Genomic DNA, 21842 nt, shown 5'->3' on the forward strand with positions numbered 1-21842 from the left:
GTGGGCTTCATGTCGGGGCCTTCATCGGAGCACAATTACATTGGTTCATGTGTCCCTCAATCGTCGGCATCCCAATGGTAAACTCTTCGGATTGAGGCATCACTCTCTCATCTGTACAGAGGGTCATCACGACCTATCTCAGCGGCAACAGCAATTTGCAGATCCTCGGCGTCATTCAACAGATCTTCATGTTCATGCATATAACTGGTGGTGGTTTTCGTTTAGCGGCTGCATGCTGCTAATCGTCCCTTATGGCTGGTTCCGGTTGCAGCTGACCTCGGAATTCATCAGGTATTATTCATTTTAATTCATTTGGAGTATCGCAAGCAAATCTTGGCCTTCCGGCTAATCTCTCAAGTATGGGTTCTTTATTACTACATATTCACGTTTTATTTTGCAAAATGTTTAGTACACGTCAGATCGAACGGAAGCATCACGCGTTCCTCGCACAGAAAGTCATCACGACCTTCACACAAATAACAGCAGATCCTCTATATTCATGCATATAACTATATTCATGCATATAACTGGTGGTGGTGTTCAGTTAGCTGCTGCATTGCTGCTAATCGTCCCTCTATTTTATCTGGGTCCTGTACAGCTGACCTCGGCATTTATCAAATCATCTCTTCAGATTAATTAATTCAGATCATTACAATCAATTCATTACCTTTGGATACTCCTACACTCTTATATATCTATATTCAGCTATTTCCATTATTCACAGCTAAGGTAATTATTCTTATTCACTCTCTAGTACTCATCATCACCCATCCTATGTGTCTGTACAATTATGTCTCTGTCATGTCCTGTTGTTGTTATATTGTTTTATCTGTCGATGTTTTAATTGATCTTTTTAAGGTGTCCTTGGGTGTCCAGAAAGGCGCCACTAAATAAAATGTATTATTATTATTATTATTATATGCTGGTCTATTATGACCTCTCTATTGCTCTGGTCTATCGTGACCTCCTTATCGCTCTGGTCTATCGTGACTCTCTAATGTTCTGGCTATCGTGACCTCTCTAAATGCTCTGGTCTTAGTCTGCTTATACCTCCTACGTTCGCCCCGACGTCAACACCATCCTCGCAAATCAAAGATCATTAAAACCTGATTTCGGTAAGTCATTCATATAACTGGTGGTGGTGGTTATTTATTCTATTGTGCTTTCTTCAAATACTATACTTCATCTCTCAGGACTACGGCTACACTGGCACAACCTTATTCACACTATTTCACTCGTTTCATTAATCACACTATGCAATGTTTATTTAACACTAGAACGGCCTTCGTCCCAAAAAGGTCCGAGACTCACGTGTCTCATGGTCAGCATGACCTGCGTTCCAAGCGGCTCTCATAATCAACATGACTTTTGTCCCAAGAAGGTCCGAGACTCACGTGTCTCATGGTCAGGATGACCTGCGTCTCAAGCGGCTCTCATCATCAACCCAATAAGGTCCGAGACTCACGTGTCTCATGGTCAGCATGACCGGCGTTTCAACATGGTCCACTAGGCTTTCATTTAAATGGTCTATCGAGATCTCACATTACACTAGTCTGATTCAACATCATTCATAGTAGGCTAACGTGCCTTCATAATTTAATTGCCATCATGTATATCATTAACCCACTTATTACACTCGCATGCGACCTTATATTGCACGGTCTTTCTCAACTCCACTTAGCACTGTTCTTAGGTTAACACAATCACCTGGTCTTGATATTATATCCATATCATGTTCTATCTTTACCTCATACCACGTGAGTTATAATTTGTTTTCCTAATTAACTTTATTCTTTTAAATTTCACAGATGCTGTAAGGTAAGGATGCGTGCACTTCTTAACATCATATTTATAGGTAATAAATCAATGTATTTATTCCATGTTCTTTGGGGGAATATTTCTACATCCTACTACAGCTTCACTTCCCCTTTATTATTTCACATCGGGTCTAAATCGCCAAAGAAATGTGCTATTCATAATTTGTGCACTTTGTAATAAATCAGTTCAGAGTCTTTCCTGATTGAAATACAGTTACTGAGATCAGGTGAGTAAAAAGTGTAAAGTATGCCAGCACAATGTGGAATCTGAAATGTGATTTACTCTTTGTAAGGGACTAACATCTAAAAGAGCTGAGTAGTTGCACTAAATAAATCCTAAAGTTGAGTAGGTGTTCTCTTTCAAAGGCTTGCTAATTAACTTTTGTACTGGAATACTTTATCTCATATATCATTATTGACTATCCTGACCTAGCTATTTCATTTAACATTGTTAAACATGGCCTTATTCATACTTTGGCTGACCCACATTGGTACCTGGGAACTCCAGAGGTTCTGTGGAAGTTACAGTGGTAGCCACTGTATAAGCCCACACACTGTGCATGTACTCTGTACAGTTGCAAGTGTTTCTGCATAGTTTCAACTGTGGATCAGTACTGAAGGAGTGCAGCAAATGTCCATCAAGTATGTAATAAGATTATTATCTGATGCCGATTTAATACTATAAGGAGATTTTCCATTCAGTTATCACGCAAATGGGAGAGGTCAGAGGTCAGGTTTTGTTAAATGCCCCCATTCTATATATGAAATCTAGATTTAAGTACCGTTGGAACAGAAAGCATGAACCCCTTGCAGCACATTTCATCGCATTATCAACAATATAGAAACGAGTACATTGACAGGTTTTATATAAATTCTACTTGACTCTGCAGGAATTCGGCAGTATGAACATGCACACGTAGCTTAAAGCTAAATGAGGACTGTTGTTCTTTTCCTCCCGCCAGCGCGTTCCGTTCCACACCACACTATGGACACTGGTGGGTTGTGTGTGGGTCAGAGACTCTTGGCCAGACATCGGTTCCCACAGGGTGAAACCCCGCCACCAGTTTGCAGACATGCAAATGTTTGAGTGCAGAGAGAGAAACACTTTCCTACAGGTCTGGCAGTGTAAAATAGAGCTGTTGTACAGTACTGAAGGTGAGACTGGCAGAGCTGCTGAAACTGGCATCACATTTATCCTAGATTTGTGCAAAGATTCAAGCTTCTGGAGATTAAGACTTTCAATGAGAATGATTAAGCCACGTTTACTGCACATCCTACACATTTATTACTCACGCTGCAAGTTATATCTGATTCAAAACCCTTTCAAACTGGCTTTACAGTCTTGTTCTGTGCCAAGATGAAGGCAGTTATTATAACCGGGCTGCTTACACAATACAGAGGTGGTGAACTTTAGCAGGCTCTCACCCCTGCAGAGTGTCATAAGACTAGCCACTTTGTTTTTAGGTTTCACCCCTCCAGAGATGCTCTTTCTGCCCCAGCGATCACATACAGCTGACTACCAATAATTAGCGCAATTCTTCAACCCTTCATTTTCATCTCGGGCTCTCGAAACCCAGAGAGAGGGGTTGTTAATATTACCTCTTTAACTGTAATGTAAAGGGAGCACCTTGCAAAAAGAAAATAAAAGAAAACAAAGAATCTGTGTATGCAAGTTGCAGTTATGTATTTCAGTGGTTTAAAAGTCAAATACAAAGTGATTATCTTAATTGCTTACAGGAGGGATCTGTGACCTAAACCATTAACTCCATAATTAAAGAACTTCACGCACTCAAAGCATATAACCAGTGTTTTGATAGGACACTTGTTGCCGAAAATAACGTGCAACTGATTGGATTAATAGCCTAAACCGCTGCTTGTACAGCGATAGATCAACATGATGATTACCACTATAAATCAGATTCATCTGGAGTACGTCAGCTTCGTCCAGTATCGTGTCCCAATGTGAACTATCGCTCACTGCTCACGGGGGTCAGGACGAGACCTCCCACACACTGCAACACGTCTCTGATGTAGAGCACGGCCATCACAATAGCTTCACTAATCAGTGGTTATTATGAAGAATGATGCTTGAGTCGCTCAGCCGCGTCCAATACATTATCTAGTTCAGTGGAAGCTATGTGAGAGGGAGGGGTGAGGCAGTACAGTAATGTATTCCCAGTGCAACTTTTCCACTGGAGTGCTGGTGAACCAACAATCTGCTGTTTTGTGCAACATTACTGAAACTACCCAGCCTTTGTGATTTTACTGATTGTTGTTGTAGGCCACAAATACAACTGTCCTGATTTATAGGGATAACAACTCTACAGTAATATTGTTTCACAGGTCTAAAAATCAAGTTATTTAGTGCTTAAAAGTGGCGGCATACAGTACAGTACAATATGTTGTTGAAGAATAATGTGCATTAACGTTTTTGGGTCATTCTTCTGAAGGAAAACCGTTATGACCATTTACAGATCCGCAAATTCAGCTCAAATACCATTTGAAGAGAGCAACTGTCCTGTCCTTTGATCCTTCACACATCTGACTTTGTGTTAATGCTATAATATGTAGTCTAGTATCCAGTCACACTGCTAAAGACAAACCATATGGCTTAGATAATATAGATGACAGCACTCACTGTGTATCCAATTGCTTCTGGTTGCTACAGTAGGTGATGTGAACCTTCATCGAGATTTTGAGAACTGTTACTGGTGAGAATGAAATTAAATGCTGCGAAGTAATGTTGGATTGACGATCAGTCATAGTTCTTTTATTCTCAAATTGAAGCAAATTCAAATTCCCTCGTTCTCAGTATTGCTCATGAACCTTAGCATATCATTGAGCCATTATATTACATGGAACCGAGTATTCAAATGCTGAGAGGATTGCATCCTCAAAAATGAGACAATTTTATGGGGTATGATTTATTTTAAATAACACTTGTTTCTGCCATTTTTATACACAGTAGAGGATTTCTCATTTTGGCAGGTAAATTCTGGAAGTCTTCTTTCTACCTCTATAACCCTCTGCAGTCCCACCAGCATCCAAACCAACTATTCTCAGTCAGTCCCTGTGTTCCCTAGAAGGGATTCCTGATCTGCTTGGTTTGACAAAGTAGAAATAAAGGGTTGAAAGTTAGTACACTTTCTCGTCTGACCCTCTTTTTAGCCAGCCAAACTGGCACTAACCCCTTACCTTTACCCTCAGTGGAGCTCATATGTGCCTTTTACCGCATACATGGAAATGCATCGTCTCTGCTAACATGCAGAAACTCAAACAAATAGGACCAGCATAAAGCCTAACTCATTCATTTGTGAAATGTTCCAAATACGCTGTTGTTTACTAGTAGTTTACATTACACAAAAATGAAACAAATATTAGTCTTCTAAAATTGAAAGTAAGATTGATAAATGGATAACTGGGAATCAGTCCAGCAGTGGCCAAAAGCCAGACTTTCAGCGCCATCTGCAAATATTTAGGGGAAACAGTTGTTTCACTTGGAGCTGATACATCCAAGGTGTATACTCGATAAGGTCGAGACAATAGCAGTAAAGGCATCAGTATTCTTCGACAGCAGTACAGCATTTCTGCAAAGCCAGACTAAACCTTCAATCATCAAACTGGCTGGCAGAACTACAGTCTCCGCCTGCTCCACGCTCACCTTCATCTTCCTCTCCCACCTCCCTTCACTCTTGCTCCCTGTCAGCTCCCATCAGCCTCCCCTCTGTGATGCTCAGAGAGGAATTTTACAGCTGCTGTCAGCTTACCATTCACACACACAAGGACCAAAACACACACATGCACACGTATACACGCACGTACAGATTCACGCTCACTAACGCACAAAGACACATACGCACATAAATCACATAAGAGAGCATGCACACAAACTCACATATGCTCGCCACAAGCGTATACACTCTCGTGCACTCTCACACACATGTTGCCCTGATGACAGTTTTAGACAGCTAATTAAATTAGACCATGGAGTGAAAACTACCTGGAGAGACTATAGAGCAGAAAGAAACTTTAAGACCCACATTGTGAGGCTTTTAAGGGAATAATTTGAGATTTTAGGAAATGCACTTATTTGCTTTCTTGCTGAGAGTTATAGTAGAAAATCAATACCACCATATTTGTATGGTGAATAGGAAGCTATACTTCCAGCAGCCGGCTAACTTAGTTTAGCATAAAGACTGGAAACAGGGGGAAACAGCTAGTTTGGCTCCGTCTAAATGTAACAAAATCCACCTAACAGCACCTCTAAAGCTCACCGATTAACATCTTGTGTCTCGTTTGTTTGATCCACACAAAAACTGAAATGTAAAAATGACAACTCGTCTTTTTAAAGAGGGGTTGTGTGCCAAACTACAGTATATCTTGGCCAGGACCTGTTGCCAGAAGAGAAGTCGGCAAGAAATTGAATAAGCTTATTTCCCAAAATGTTGATTTTTTCCCTTAAAATCCGTTTTCTCTTACAACAGCCAAAAACATGCAAATATATAAATTCTTGCAGATGCCTGTAATAAAGAGAAATGGTTTAGTGCATGTATAAGGAATACATGCACTAAAACAATTCTCTTGAACCATAGGCCTCTGGCTCAGGTCCTATGCCCAGAATGAATAGAGTGTTTCTCTGCAACAACAAGGTCTGATTGAATAATCTTATAAAGGTAACACTTGTGAGATTTCGGCAAAGGTGTAAGCATCAGTGTATATAGGCTATGTTACACTTTTAGAGTGAATAACCCTTTGGAACGATGCAGTTTCAGCCCAAAATCTCTTGCAAACCATATCGCAACATCTGAATATTACCTGTGCACAGAGACTGATGCTAAATAATGTGAAGCAGAGCGAAGTTGGAGATGTTTTTGTATAGAGTGTTGTTGCGGAATCTTCAAATTGGCCATTTGGGTACATTTGGGCACCATCTGTGTCATTTGGAATTTTCCCAGGTAACAGCACATCACCCCTTCCTACACTCATCCACCTTCACTGGCTTACAATCAAGTCCCGCATCAACTTTAAACTCCTCATTCTCACGTACAAATCCCTCCATGCCCTTGCCCCTCAGTACCTAACCGACCTTCTCCACCCCTACACTCCATCCCAGAAACTACGATCCTCTGACACTGGTTCTGCTCTCCACCCCCCACACCCGGGTGAGAACATTCGGCGACAGAGCCTTCAGCGTTGCGACCCCCCGTCCTCTGGAACTCTCTCCCTCCTGAAATAAGAAATGCTTCATCCCTGGACACTTTTAAAAAACACCTCAAGCACCACCTGTTCATCAAGGCCTATGATCTCAGCTGACTCTTCCTACACATCACTCTTATAATTACTTACCTATAGTTTCTCCTCTGTGTTATTTATTAGTATGATTTTGTGTGCCCCCTTTGTTAAGCGTCCTTGGGTTTCTGAAAGGCACTATATAAGTCCAATTTATTATTATTATTAAAGGGACTGTTTGTAACTTTGTAAGCGCATAAATGTAGCGGGTCGTCACACATGCGCGCTCGCATATGCGCGTTCGCGTGTAGCCGCTGTACCCTCCTCCTCTGCCTGCTCGCCTTCACTCAGACAGCTCAGCTCGCTCCACCTCTAGACGTGAACGCGCGCTCACTACACACTGCAGAAGAGTTAGTTTAGCTCTGAGAATATCTAGTGAATGTACAGGGGACGTTTGTGCAGAAATAAATGCTGCAGCTCCTCCAGACCAACAGAGGTTTTCCGTGTCTTGTGAAGTGACAGAGCTCTACAGAGATTTATGTAGGCTTCTCGTTACCGACCGGGTGCCGGTGTCTCCTCTGCTCTCTCCGGCTGCGGGCGGAGAGAGCAGAGGAGACTCGCTGCAGAGCTCCGCTGCATAATGACGTATATCCGGTAACGTGAGCATGAAGAAACTAGCATAAATCGCTAGCACCAAGTTCAAGAGTTGTGACATGTTTGTTGACCTTGTGAGAAATGGTGATGTGTTGGTCGCGAACGAACTGGTTCAAAGAGCCGGCTCTTTTAAGTGAACGATAAGAGCCGGCTCCAGTCCGAGAGCCGTTTTTTAAATTTTTTTTATTAATTCATGCGCGAATGATAGGATGATCTTCTCTGCGCCACTGGCACTCCATGCACTGACTGTGACGGTACGTGTCCACAGGCTCCGTGCTTTCCACGCTCCCCATTCATTGTCTATGCAAGCAGCCGCGCAATGCATTCTGGTAGCGTGGCGTCGCGATTCGAGAGACTATGCGTCACGACGCCCGCTCGTTATTTGCATAAAGTTGAGGTCCTGGCTACTTTATGCAAATCACGGGCGTCCGACGCGACTCGCCGCCTCTCGAAACTTCCGATAATCTTTTAAACTAAACGTTGTCGAGCCAAAATAAAGACAGATTCAGCAACTGCATGGGTTATTTCTCGCCTCAAATGTTTTCAGAAACACATTTCAGTTAACTATTTATGTGAAGTAAGAGAAGAAAGTTTCCAAACGAGCCTCCATACTGGTTCCGGTTTGAAAGCTGGGAGCAGCAGCCAACGGCGGGAAAGCGTTCGTCCAATCAGGAGCCGAGTGCCTTGTTTCTAGGGACAGCACCCCAAGCGTCCAATGTTGGGAAGCGTCGCGTCCCCTCCCGATAAAAAACACCCCTGTGGACACGTACCATGACTGAATGTTGTGTTAATGACGTCTGTGCAACCAATCAGGTGATGACAGACGAGGATCATACCATCAAGCAGGGAGGGGCGTGGTGCGCTGACGGTCTACAGGTACAAAGCAGGAGGGAGAGGAGGAGAGAAAGAGGGAGAGGAGTGCGGAGCGCGAATAGCAGACAAAATGAGTGACAGTCAGAAACGAAGCAGCATGTAGTTCAACAGGCCAGTATACAAATCAAACTCCTCCTGTAGTGAACAGTAATGTTTGCATCTGATGCACTGTATGTGTGAGACTACACGCCTCAGAGTGTGCAGATACACATGTGATGGAAAGAGCTCCCTTTGTGTGTCAGCTATTGTGCTTTGAACATCCCCGGATGATATTGAAGACAGGCAGTCAGGCAAATAGACGAGCTATAGACAGACAGGCAGGCAGACTGAGAGGCATACAGGAGCTCAGTGGTTCAGAGGTCAGATCACTGGTGGTGGTCAGCTCAGTTCGGACATAGTACAATACACTACAATAGAGGGTCTTCTCTTTATTTCTCAATCTGCTGTAGGCCTACCTGCACACCCCTCACAATGAAGCTCACTACTGACTGACTTTTTCATAGTTGGACACAATAACGTCACTGTCAGACCATTTCAAAGGTCAAAACTTTCCAATGAGCTGTGTACATGTGCATCTGCTAAACAAATATGAAGAATTGACTCACGCAGAAATATGTGAGCAGTATGTTTTCAGGTGCAGAGTGAGTATTGTATTGCAGTGTGTGCACACATGGGGTGTCTGTGTATTAATGGAGGAGGAGGAGGAGGAGGAGGGGCGATATAAGTTCAGCAGCAGCTGACACTGTAAAGATTTCCTGAGCCTCCAAACATATGGTAGGAATTGATGGCATTTTATCACTGATTAAATCCAGAATTGGCAAAACTTCGGCAGAAATCTGGAAGTCAGTTTTGTATATGTATCAGTTTTATAGGCTTAGAGCGTAATACTGTCAGGATGACAGTGTTGTTACATTTTACTTTAGCCCACTTCTTGTATGTGGGGAGTTGAATTTAGGGGAAAGTTGGTCATTTGGTTTCGCAGCATTCGCTCATTTATTCCCTTCCTGTCTTTCAAAACAAATACATCCTTCATGTGTGACACTATCGGTGATTTAACATGACACAGAGCATTCGGAAGAAGCATCAAACACCTCAAACAAACCCTCAGGACAGAGCGTCATAGAGAAAATCCTTTCCCACTTTTTCACTCAGTGTAATTTATCATAGAGGTCTTCTCTCATCACTCTCTCTCGAAAAATGCGGACATACGATACGGGTGTTTTCTTTCCTTATCTCAAACTAAATGGGTATCTTTGCTGGACACCTGCCTGTGGCTAAGCCCCATTTGATATGTTGCCGTGGAACACTAACAAAATAATTGTTAAAAATGGTAAGACGTTCAAGACATAAAAGCCCATCCTTCTGCATGTTTCAGCTTTGTAGAAATAAAAGAAGCCTATAAAAATCCTTTGCAGATTGACACTTGTGGAACAGAGGCTATAGCTTAAAAAAGGCTGGAGGGGGGTGGAACTTCATAGACCGGCTCGCTTACAATCACCTCTGATTCCTTTCACTCTGATCCAGATATTCTGACTCGGTGCCAGAAAGATCACACCGTAAACCGTCACACATTTTTATTTCTCCTGCAGCACAGCGGAGCGCTCATCTGGTTTTCTTTTGGGGAGGATGAAATGCTCCAGAAATATGAAACAAGCGCTCCCGAACCGATCCTTTTGGCTCCCACACTCCTATAAGCACTTCCATGAATGATTGTGGGGAGAGTTTGGAAAATGTTGGCACGCTGCCTATCAGTGCAGCTGCGGAATACGGGAGAGATGGGAGAATGACGAGCGGATTAAACGGGGTCAAAGGTTACATTTCAGACTGTAATCCATCACAAATTACTGATTACCTGCTTTGTTTGGGGGGGAGGGAGGGGTGTAATGTCCAGATCACGTTTGGGGGTTTCGAAAAGCCAGACTACAGAATTCAAATAAATATTTTCATTCCTGTACACACATGCATACTTTCTACTTTGAAATGCATCATCAATTTCAAACTACCTGATGTGGAACAAACCTAACACACACTTGTTATTGCAGTCTCCTTCCAGAGCATGGAAAGAGGGGAAATGTAATTACTTCATTGCCCTGCAAGCAAACAGACTGTTTTCTTCTTCTCTTTTTGATTTTTTTATCACACGCTGCTGACTCTGTTCCTCTCACATACATCCTCCTTCAACCTGAGTGTAAGAGCCATATTGTATTATTTACAGTTTTTTGCATTTGATTATCATTTAAAAAGTACATAGTGTTATGCCATCAAAACATTTTGACACACAGTATAATTTAGGTCAGTTAGGCATGTAATAGAATGGGCTTTGATCTATATAGACTCAATGATGTGTGTTTTGCCCTGTTAAGATGTGCTCCTCTAGTCGTCCTGTTATTGGACAATGTGGGTGTGTCCCTTTAAGTATGGTTAATGCTAGTTAGGCTTCAGTGGAGCAGGATGGGGAGCAACAATTTTTCTGACCACACAGATCACACAGATCACACAGATCTCACAGATTCAGTTATTTTCCAGCGGAATTGGTCCGTTTTTGATAGTCCAAGATTTGTCATGTCGATATATTTCGTGGAATAAACTTTTCACTCACTATATGAGCCTCATCTTTGAAGCTGACCAAGGAGTGAGTGTCTGCAGAAGGCAAGTGAAAGTTGGACATGGTAGTCTACGTGAGTCAGAAACCTTTACATCCTGCTAGAAGTGGCGAGGACGGTTTAGAGCAAGCTGCCACTACACTGAGAGATGGACACAAACCCAGCATCTCTCAGCACAGGTGTCCAACGTGATTGGCTTACAGGCAGTACTTGCCACCCCCCCATCCCATCCCACCCACACACCCTCCTCAAAACACACACACACACACACACACAGGAGTCAGCAGCCTTGTATTCAGTCAGTGCTCCCTCAGGGGGGGGTAAAACAGACTCAGACTCACAGTGCAGACTTTCATAGAAGTGTGCTTATTGCCAAGACGAGACGCATGCAGCCTATTTAAAAGACAATCACATGATTTCAGTGGGAGTCAAAATGGTCCGCGGGGGTCACTGGGTAGAGAGAGAGAGAGAGAGGGAGCGGCAGAGGGAGAGTGTGTGTTAAAGAGAGAGAGAGAGAGAGGGAGACTTTTTGGATACTGGTCGGACTGTCTGAGTGGAGGGGGGGGAAAAAAGAAAATGACTCGCCTGGAAGAGAGGACTTGAGTGAGTTCAAGCGATCGGAATACTGTGCTTGGAAATGAATGGAAACCAAAGAAGTGGCACAAAGTGAGTGAAGAAGAAGAAGCCTGCATCTGAAACTTCGTTGATGCCTCCTCGTTCACCGCAAGCTCTGCAGAGTGGACTGCGTTATTGGAGCTCTCTGGACGCGTGATTTAGACCTTGTGCGTAAAGGTGACCAGAGAGATGGCTTTCCTGCGGATTAGTGCCGAGTGGAGGAGAACCTGGACGCGGCTCGTCTTCCATCTCTTTTGCTTTTTCACTCTGAGCACAGTAAGTCAGTCAGTCCACATTATCTCTCCGCCTGCAGCCTGTACGCACATGCATGCATGCAGAGCTCATAAAGTTGTCAACACTTCCAAAATGACAGAGCAGAGAGTTATTTTCCATGATATTTTTTTGCAGGATGCACAGTCACATTTTGCATCTCCATTCCTTTACAGAGCGTGCTTTTGAATAATGGTGACAGTGTTGAATCTCATCAAGAAGCGTCGGCCCTGCTCCGATCTCTCAATTTACCACAACACACAGGTATGCATGAGAACTTCAACGTCTTTGCAGATTTCATCATTTGTGTTTCTGCAACTATGGTGCCTTTTTTTTTCTTTTAGTGTGGGGGGGATGCATTATGATCACGTTTTGCTTTTCGGTACAATAAGATAAAGTCATTTACTGCATCCCTCTAACCAGCCAACAGCATTAAAGTGAGCTCACCTGCGCGGTGTGTTGCCTCTCTTCACCACTAGGGGGCGACCTACACCCTGACACAGAGCCATCAGCTGTCTGCTGCTGCAGCACTGGAGCTTAAACAGGGGGTCCACAGCAAAAATAAGGAACACTTTTGCATTGATTTGTGGAGCCCTTGAACAATAAGGAGTTAATAGAAAAAGTATAAATATGTGACATTAATCTAAATTGCTGAATAGCACAATATTAGTATACACACTGGAGAGCCTTCAGTGGAAAGCCTGTTATAGCTGCTTGGGCAATTCAGTTAATTAGTGTGAGCACTGAGTGCAAGACTTTCATCTGTTCTTTGTTTTGTGGATCTAACCCCATGTGGTGTGCTGAGTCAGCAGCTGCTTTGGCTGTGCATTCCCCTCCTTAAGATCCTTTGTTTTTCTGTTGTTGTTGTTTTTGTTACCATGAAAAACAGGCACGTAAACAAATAAACAAAACATCAAAACTTCTCCTTTCGCTCGGGCACATGTGGAGATGATCCGAAACAGAAGCGAGGGGGAAGCCCTTACTTCTGTTTCAGATCATCTCATAGCCAGCGCAACTATTTGTCAGTGTTGATGTGTTTTAACATCCATACAGCTATGTTAGAGCGGGCGAAGGGAAGAGTTCAACAATCTTTTGTTAAGTTTAAGCCGAGGCACCCATTGGTTAGACCCCCCCTATCAGCACTAATGGCACTCAGGAGCCACTAAACCAACAAACTAACCACCGCAGGATCTTGTCTCAGTCCATCAGACAAGGTGTGTGTGTGTGTGTATGCGCTCCGTTCCCGCAGACTCAGTGTTTGTATACTGTCAGACATGGGTCACTGCAGCTGGTTTTTGAGTTAGGGCGGAACAAACACAGTTGACTAGGTGTAAATTTGTGAGTGTGTGTTGGGGGGTTAGGTGGACAAAACGCCAAAGATAGAGAAGACCATTTTCTGGTTTTGCCCTAAGTGCTTTAGTGTCTGCACAGAAAATGCTTGAGACTTGAAGTATGTGTTTGCTCTTTGCAGTCCTGTACCTCTTTGGGGTAGATCTCAGTTGTAATACTTCAAGTAGTGTTGGAGATTTGCCAACATATCCAGTCGTGGTAACGCAAGGTGCCTTAAATAAATGCATCCACTAATAAGCGTATGTCATATTGTGGGCTAGGGGCTTTAAGTCCGCCTCAAGATGCACCAAATAGCCAAGTTCAAACCTCAGACATTCACACTGCCAGTTGATGACACACTGTCTGTCACCCTGCGTGTTTCTGCCACTGCCAAAACATGTCTGTCTCCGTGCTATATTTACTCATTATTCGGGCTCGCTAAAGCGGGTCATACTGTACAGTAACTGAGACTGGCTCTTGTTGACTGTAAGTCCAAGGCTGCTGTTATTTCTGTGCACTTTAAGCTGATAAACTGACCACGTATCATTATCCCAGGGCAAGACTGAACACATTTGCAATGGCCATTATAACACAAAATCAACAATGGCACTTTTATTTGTTTGCTTGGTGGTTACTCATAGACCTAAAGTGTATCAAGAGCATAGTGCTTCAAGGTGTGTGTGTAATGTCTCACAGCACCAGGCACCCTCTATTACCACACCCTGTAAAGTTTCTCCCTGCATCAGTTAAGCAGAAACTAATCACACATTTTGTTGCATTTTATAATATTTTTTTTGGGGGGGAGGGCACGCAGCAGACATGATCTCCGACACCCTGCGATGCATCCAAAGACTTCAAGACAATGAAATGATTCATTCCTTATACAGGATGCCCTGCTTTAGTAGGTCAGCCCATTCTTACTCAGAGGATGGACAGGAGCGGCGTTTACTGTCATGATTTCCTCTGGAAAACCAATTTCGATGCAGCTGAAAGAGTCAGCTCCTCTTTTGATTTGACCCTTGGAGAAAAGCCCGTTTGTTTCTCCGACCACAACGCCATTAGACATTTAACTGGTCTGAGAGGCCAGGCCGGTGACCTGCCACCATCTCCCTTTATGACCTGCAGTTATTCAGCCTGAGCTGTAGTAAAAAAAACTGTAGTAAAACACTGGGTCAAACATGATTCACTCTCCGCTGAAGGGCCTGTGTTGGAATTGTCTAAAACCCCTCCCTTTTCTTGTAACTATTTCTTGACCCTCACCAGCAAAAGCGAGGTCAAGAAAACTTTACAAAGGGAAAAGGTTGTCGCTTTTTATTCAGTTCATGGTGCAACCAAGGAAGTAGCTGACACAGCATGCTCTATACCACAGTAAATTATGTTGAGAGATTGAATTAGTAAGGACTGACCACAAGGACAATGTGTTTAATTTTTGACAAGCTGCATCTACAAAATATAGTTCATGATATAGTAGCTTTCTCTCAGCAGTCGGTCTCCCACTGTTTGATCACATGACATCTCTATTCATTTAATATATCCACATCAAAAGCGTAAATTTTGCCTTTAATTTCTCTAACTGTTCCCGTTGCTTTAGAATTCAGTGTTTCACTTGGCACAAAACTGTGCAAACATCCCTGTCTTTCTTTATCTCTCATCCAGAATATGAGATTGTATCTCCCTATGAGGTCAGCCACCAAGGCATCTACATCTCTCACGAAGTTGCCCACCACCAGCGCAGGAGGCGACGCAGATCCCTGACCCCAGATGCGGGCTCATCAAAAACCGACGGCGGCGGCGAAACGGTCCACTTCCGGCTGAGCGGCTTGGGGCAGGACTTCCACATGGAGCTGAGGGAGGCCTCGGAGAGCCTGGTTGCACCTGGCTTCACCATCCAGGTCCTGGGAAAGAACGGCACCAAGAGCCTGAGGGCCTACCACCAGGACGACCTCTGCTTTTACCAGGGGTCGCTGAGATCAAAGGTCAACTCCTCGGTGGCACTGTCCACATGCACGGGGATGGTGAGTCTGAACATGCACGGAGTCGGGTTGCGGGAGGGTTTGGATGAGAAAGGGGGGGGGAGTAGATAAGTCTGATCTGGGTTAGTGTGTGTTTGCGTGAGTGAAAAGGACTCCAAGGTCTGTTAATGTGAACGTTTTTTTTTTGGCAGCATTTTTATTGATCTCCCAAGTGAGTACTGTAATTGCACTCACTGACCTAGAATAAATAGTGAGCCTTAGAGACACTTTTAAGAAATTTAGCTCATCTTGGGACCACTAATATAAACACTTGTCATGCTGAATTAGCGTGGACACCAGGTAGAAGTAAATGATTTTGTCATTGTAAGGCTCTGTTCTTTTCTATCATACATTACACAGTCATCAAACAATCCTTTCAGTGTGCTACTGTGAAGCTGCCTTTCACACAGACCTTGCGTCAGCGCATTGTCTGTCAGGTCCGGTCAGAAAATCGACTTGTACTCTAATTAAATTGACTTAAAAACCTATTGGCTGTAGTTGGCAAGTCATGCACAGTAGTTTCTTCCTCCAGACTGCCGCACTTCATTAGTCCGAGCTCATTCTGTGGATATTGCACGTTTGCCTAAATCAGCTAATGAATAACTAATGAATGGAAAAGTCGAGTCTGTGAACATCACAGACACATGCATGCCAAAACATGCCAAAACAATGTTTTGGTGGTAGATCATCTGCTTATTTAGCGCACAGTACACTGTTTGATCAGCTTTCATGGCTGACACATGAAGAACAGTTCACAGATATTAAGTTGATTTAATATTTCTTAACCCTAAGTGGCACCTTTTGCATGGATTTTATTAGGTTGTCAACTCACGAGCAATACTATTTGCAGATCTAACAGCTGGCACCATAAGTAGGGAACTGACTGTGTGCAAACTTCAAAATACAGTATATAGAAACTTGAATTGCACTGAATTGTCTTAAAAGCGAGGGTGGGGTGCAACTTGATTACAAGCTTACTTGTTAAAAATGTTCATATTAGCATGATATACAGCATACTAAAAGCTACACAACTAATGAGCTGATATCCAAATCCAAAAAGGAGCAGATTTATTGGTGTTGAGATGATCAGATCATAACAGAAGCACATGGTGCATTTGTATTGGATTGAAGTGTGTGAACCAAAGACAAGCTCTGTATTTGTTCTTTGTGGTGTTTATGGGTCATTTTATTTTTGTTTCTACCATTTTTCATGTCATGCATCCAACTCGTCTCAGATAATTAATATAAGATGTTGGCTGATATTGCTAAAAGTACAAATGCCAATTAGCACACCTGGACTTGTTTGGGTTCTGTTGGCTGAATATCAGTTCTTGCCTCGGTGGTCCTCCTCTTCTATAAAGGAAACATTACTGTAAGAATGACATTAAGCCTAAGTGAAGCAGTTCCAGCCCGGTGAGACCCCAAGTGTTATACTAGCCCTCTTAGCAGTCTGAACGAGAGAACAAAGCACTTTATGAATGCACACTAATCCTCTCATTCTTGAACTCACATACACATTTATTCATTTATAACTAAACAATCACTGGAGAGACAGAGTGCATAGCACCAGGCAGCAGGAAGAGAAACTCATGTAATGTTACTTATTTGCACTTAGATGTGAGTGCAATCTTGCAGTTCATGGATTGAAAAAAGTCTGAGAGCATTCAAGTCTGTGGCCTTTAAAAGCTTTGCATCTGGAGGACCTTGTTAAAGCAGAAAAGAAAATCAAATGTCGTCATGTAGTATAATTTGCTCTCTTTTCACAGTTTTGGCCAAAACAAATGCGCTAAAAACTAGTATGTCCACTGTCACTGTAGCATGGATTTTCAGTGTTTCACTGGCCTGTCTTTGCCGGTTAGCTGTTTATATCTTTTATTGTAGTGGTCCACTGCTGTGTCTGAGAATCGCCCTCTAAAAGTAGAGTCAGAGAATTGCATATCTCCAGGGATGCTTCTTCTTCTTGTGTGTTCGTGTGTGTGTGTGCATGTCAGACCAGATCCCAATAAAAGATTCAGCCAAAAGATCCGGGGTTGCACGGACTGTAAATGTGGTTCTCACGACTGAGGCTGAGTACGATGGACTGGGTCAGTGCATCAATGAGACTTTGACTTTTTCTTATGTGAATTAGGGAACTGCGGAGCTACATCGGCAGACAGTGGTATTTAGACTCCTGGGGAACGCCAAAGATAGATATAATTTTTCAAAAAAGTGCTGAACTGCATAGTTTTACCAACATGACCTGATTACTGAATATAAGAGGAGTTTTTACATTCATTTCTACATTCAAATAAATCATGATTCATACAGTATAGATTAGAAATAGTGTATTGTTAATATATAATTTTTTTGTATCTATGCTGTAGTGTAATACTTGAACTCATCTAGCTGTAGTACCAACCCAGCTATGTCTTTAAAAAGGTTTTCCTTGATTATCTAACTGTTGCGTATGTGTGCGGCATGCACTCATTTACACACACTATGTTTTGTGTGCTCCAGATGTTCCACATTATATGCCCACGACCGGTCAAAACTTGGTAACAAAGTTCACTAGGCCACCTGTGAGCTCACAGGAGAGACCTTGCACTTTGGTCAAGTTCCTATTTGGCAAGAGGCAGTTAAATATTGACCGTAGGAACTCGGATCAATAGCTGTATCAGTGAGAGCACCGACTGCAGCATGATACCGCTCAGATGAGGTCATTCCCATCACCCGTATTTGCTCTGTCATTGATTGAGAAATTTTACTTGATAAGGCAATTATGTTTTCAGAATGGACCCTATAGCAGAATCCAAATGGACAGCTCCTTTAAAACATGTTTTCCCAGTATGGGAGTGATAGGAAGTTTGGTCTCTAGTGTCAAAATTCATCAGGGACATTTTGGTCCTGTTATTTTTGTTAATATATGTTGCCATTGTGTTTATGTATGCAGCATGGGTTGTTTGTTGAATGTGATTGTGTTGTAATAGGTCTCTTCAAACAAAGAGGGAAATTACGCTGTTCATTGATGTTGCTATCAGCCATTCTGTTTTGTCATTAGTCAGGAGGAGGATAGCTAGGACTCAGTGAGATATTGTAAACATACATTCTCTGCATTGTCAATGTTGGCCATTTGCAGTTTGTTAATATCTATGTGTTTAGCTCATACACTCTGCATGTTAGTGTTTTTTCGGGCTTGCCAATGGAGGCAGAGATAGATAAAGGAAGAAAGACAGGGAGATGGATAAAGAGAGAGAGATATACTGTAGAGATGAATGCTATACGGGTCATTGTTCCCTCCCTGGCATTTGGAAGTGCTGAAAACCCCCTTGTAAGGAGTGTTACGTTGTAAAAGCTTATGTATAAATTGCCTTTTCAACTCCCCTCCTCTGGCAGCCCATATAGTGGTTAGCCTCGCTTTGATGACAGTAGGGAGTTCGACCGTAAAAATGTCGTACTTACAAGCGAGGAATTGGCGGAATAAAAGAAGCAGGCCAGTCCAACTGACTCTGTTCACCTGCCAAATGGTTTGAGACTCAGTGACACACATGTGGAACGGGAGATCATAAAGTAGGTCCCTCTCTGTGTCGACTTTATGCTGCGGCATAATCCTCTTTAGTCTGGCTTTTATGGGGGTGAGGGAGTTGAGGGGTGAGTAGAGTGCCGTGCATTGTTTAACTCTGACACCATGAATCACTATTGTTTTCCCTACATATGACATCTTGTGTGATTTTCAGTCATGCTAGTAAAACTCTAGGGATGTTTGGTCCGTCGGTCCACCACTTTGGTCCAGACTGAAATATCTCAACATCTATTGGATGGATTGGCACAAACTTTTGTACAGACATTCATAGTCCCCAGAAGATAAAGTCTGCTGACTTTGGCGATCCCTTAAAGGTACAGCGTGTAGGATTTGGCGGCATCTTGTGGTGTGGTTGCAGATTGCAACCAACTGAATACCCCTCCACTCACTCCTCCTTCTCCAAGACTGCAGTAATGTGAGTCACCGAGTGCAAAACCGTGGTCATGCCGTTCGCCTCGCTCAGAGGCAATTCTTAACATAATAAGGAGCAACGGAAGTCAGACGACAGCTGGCGGTACCACGGTTTTGTGGCTCACATTAACGCAGTTTCAAAAGTGTATCGGAGAACTACGGTGACCTTCAGGTAACCTAAAAACACGACAGGCTCTCTCTAGAGCCAGTGTTTGATTTGTCCATTCTGGGTTACTGTAGAAACAGAAAAAGCACCAGAAATGTTACACACTGTTCCTTTAACTTCTCATTTAGCGCAATCACCAGGTCAACATTTTCAACTTAAACAACAACTTAAATACTTGCAGACATTCCCATCAGCCTCAACTGTACCTTTTTAGCAAATGTTAGCATGCTTACACGCCAAACGAAGGTGGTGAACGTGTTAAACATTACACGTCTTTAACTTCAGCATGTTAGGATTGTCATTGTGAATATGTTAGCATGCTGATGTTAGCATCTAGTTCAAAAACACCACTGAAACAGTTACCTGCTTGCTTCACTTATTCTGTAAATATTATGAGAGAACACCTCAGCTATTTTAGCTGTCTATTTTTTGCCTCTAAATGTACGTCGTACCTCGTACTGAGCTTCACATATATCAGTATCTGTTTGTCTAATCTAATTTTTACTCAGACTTCTAATGCACACCTTTTCTTTTGTACCGAAGGGAAATGCTAAATGTCCTCCCACTACAAATCACTTGGAAGGTCATGTGTTTTCCTCTCGTAAAAGGACGGGTGTGTTTCTCGCCTCGGGCCTAGTAGTAGTCGTAATAATAGAATGTTGCGCGCTCGTCCCACGTCTGGGATTTCCAAGAACATATGAGGGATGATCTATTGATGTGATGATGCTTTGAAAAGCAGGCAGTGTGGTCTTGGCGGGTTTCTATAATCAATTTTCAAAACATACAGTAAGATCAATCAAAAGATCTTTCCTAAACATCACTCATGGTTTTCTCAGTCATACAAAGCAGATTAGGTACAGAGTCATGTGAATACGTCTCAGAGACCGGGATTAAGTCACTTTGGAACATGTATTGTTTCCAAATTGATATGAATCCAGTTGGTGTAATGTGTTGTGGACAGCTAGCCAACAGATGACGGAGGTACAGCGTGAAGTGAAACGGCTAATTGATTAAGAAATGGTGTCTAGTGCTGAAGTGCAATGTCAGAGTATCATTCGCAATTTTCCAATAAGCCCTGTCAGCATTGAGCCAAAGTTTTGAATCGCTTTCGCCTTCAACTGCTAGAAATGCAGCCATCATGGAACCAGTTAACATACACCAAACAGTCAAAAGAGAAGTTGAAAAGAAGAGAAAGGTTGTTTGCAAATTTGCTTTTGAAGAATAGATTTGTGATGGCACTTGTTTTTGAAATTCTTGCGTTGCTGTTTTTGTTTTTTGGTTAGAATACACAAAACTAAGCAAATCTGATTATTATTATTTATTACAGTGTTAAACCCTCTAAGCTTTCAGACATACTTGTCATATGCTTGGACTGAAAAAGCAAACTTGGACCAAAAACGTAAGCAATGAATATAAACTCGGAGTAGTTTTTTTGGGTCTCTTATGGTCTCCATTAGCAACTAAAAGAGAGGTAGACAGAAGGAAGGAGAGAGCCATATACGCCGTCAGGTGCACCTTGTAATACTCTGAATGCTTCCCCCCCCCCTTAGTTCCGTTTTCCTACCTTTCCTGTCGCTGCTTGTCTGGATGCGTCTGACTCCAAAGAGTCCAGCTGTTTACGCCCTCCCAAGTAGTGTTTCAGCATTTTATGACTGCTATTTGCACCTCGTAGAGCGCAGTGTGTAATCTGATGACTTTGGCTATTTAGGAAAGACATAGTGACTTACATATACACACATACTCTGGGGATGTAGCGGACGCGTGTTGTTTTGTGTGACGCCAAGCTTAAGTTTAAAGACTGTGCCCAGTTTACAGGCTGAAGACATCATAAAAAGATTATCTGTGGGGTATGTTGACTGTCTCGCTTAGAAAAGACAAAGAAGACGCATGCTGCTTTGTTTAAGACGGAAACATTTTGAATTCATTGCACACTGCTATTGCGTATGGTTTTCTGTAATTTCTAGTCTGGTTTTCTGCCTATAAAGCTTGTTCGGTGCACTAGATATAACATTTCCATCCTTAAAAAATAACACAGAACCTACCAAACACAAGTTAAAAATTACAATATAAACATCTGGATTGAATATCTCAAGCACAAGACAAAAGCATAAAGACAGAATTCATTAAACAATAAGGGGCATTGATCTAGCTTGAGGGGAAATGTTCCAGACTTAGATGAGAGGAAACAAGAGGATGTGTGGAGACTCGTGTATCTTGTTATGATGGAGCCTCAAACATACCAGTAGCTCATCCCTGAGCATGAAAACCCTTAATTTGACAACAACTTTAATAAAGAACCAAGAT

General features: G+C 42.6%; 1 protein-coding gene across 1 annotated transcript in view; it reads left to right on the forward strand.

Annotated features, from left to right (window-relative positions):
- Nucleotides 1-11456: 11456 nt before the first annotated feature.
- adamts16 (ADAM metallopeptidase with thrombospondin type 1 motif, 16) overlaps nucleotides 11457-21842 on the forward strand; it is a 57546-nt gene continuing 47160 nt past the window's right edge. Inside the window, exons 1-3 of the mRNA XM_074654223.1 lie at nucleotides 11457-12067; nucleotides 12238-12325; nucleotides 15047-15405. Coding sequence (XP_074510324.1) covers nucleotides 11981-12067; nucleotides 12238-12325; nucleotides 15047-15405 — 534 coding nt within the window. The 5' untranslated portion in view covers nucleotides 11457-11980. The remainder of the gene's footprint in view (nucleotides 12068-12237; nucleotides 12326-15046; nucleotides 15406-21842) is intronic.

The sequence above is a fragment of the Sebastes fasciatus genome, chromosome 12 (genome assembly GCF_043250625.1).
Source record: "Sebastes fasciatus isolate fSebFas1 chromosome 12, fSebFas1.pri, whole genome shotgun sequence".
Lineage (NCBI taxonomy): Eukaryota > Metazoa > Chordata > Actinopteri > Perciformes > Sebastidae > Sebastes > Sebastes fasciatus.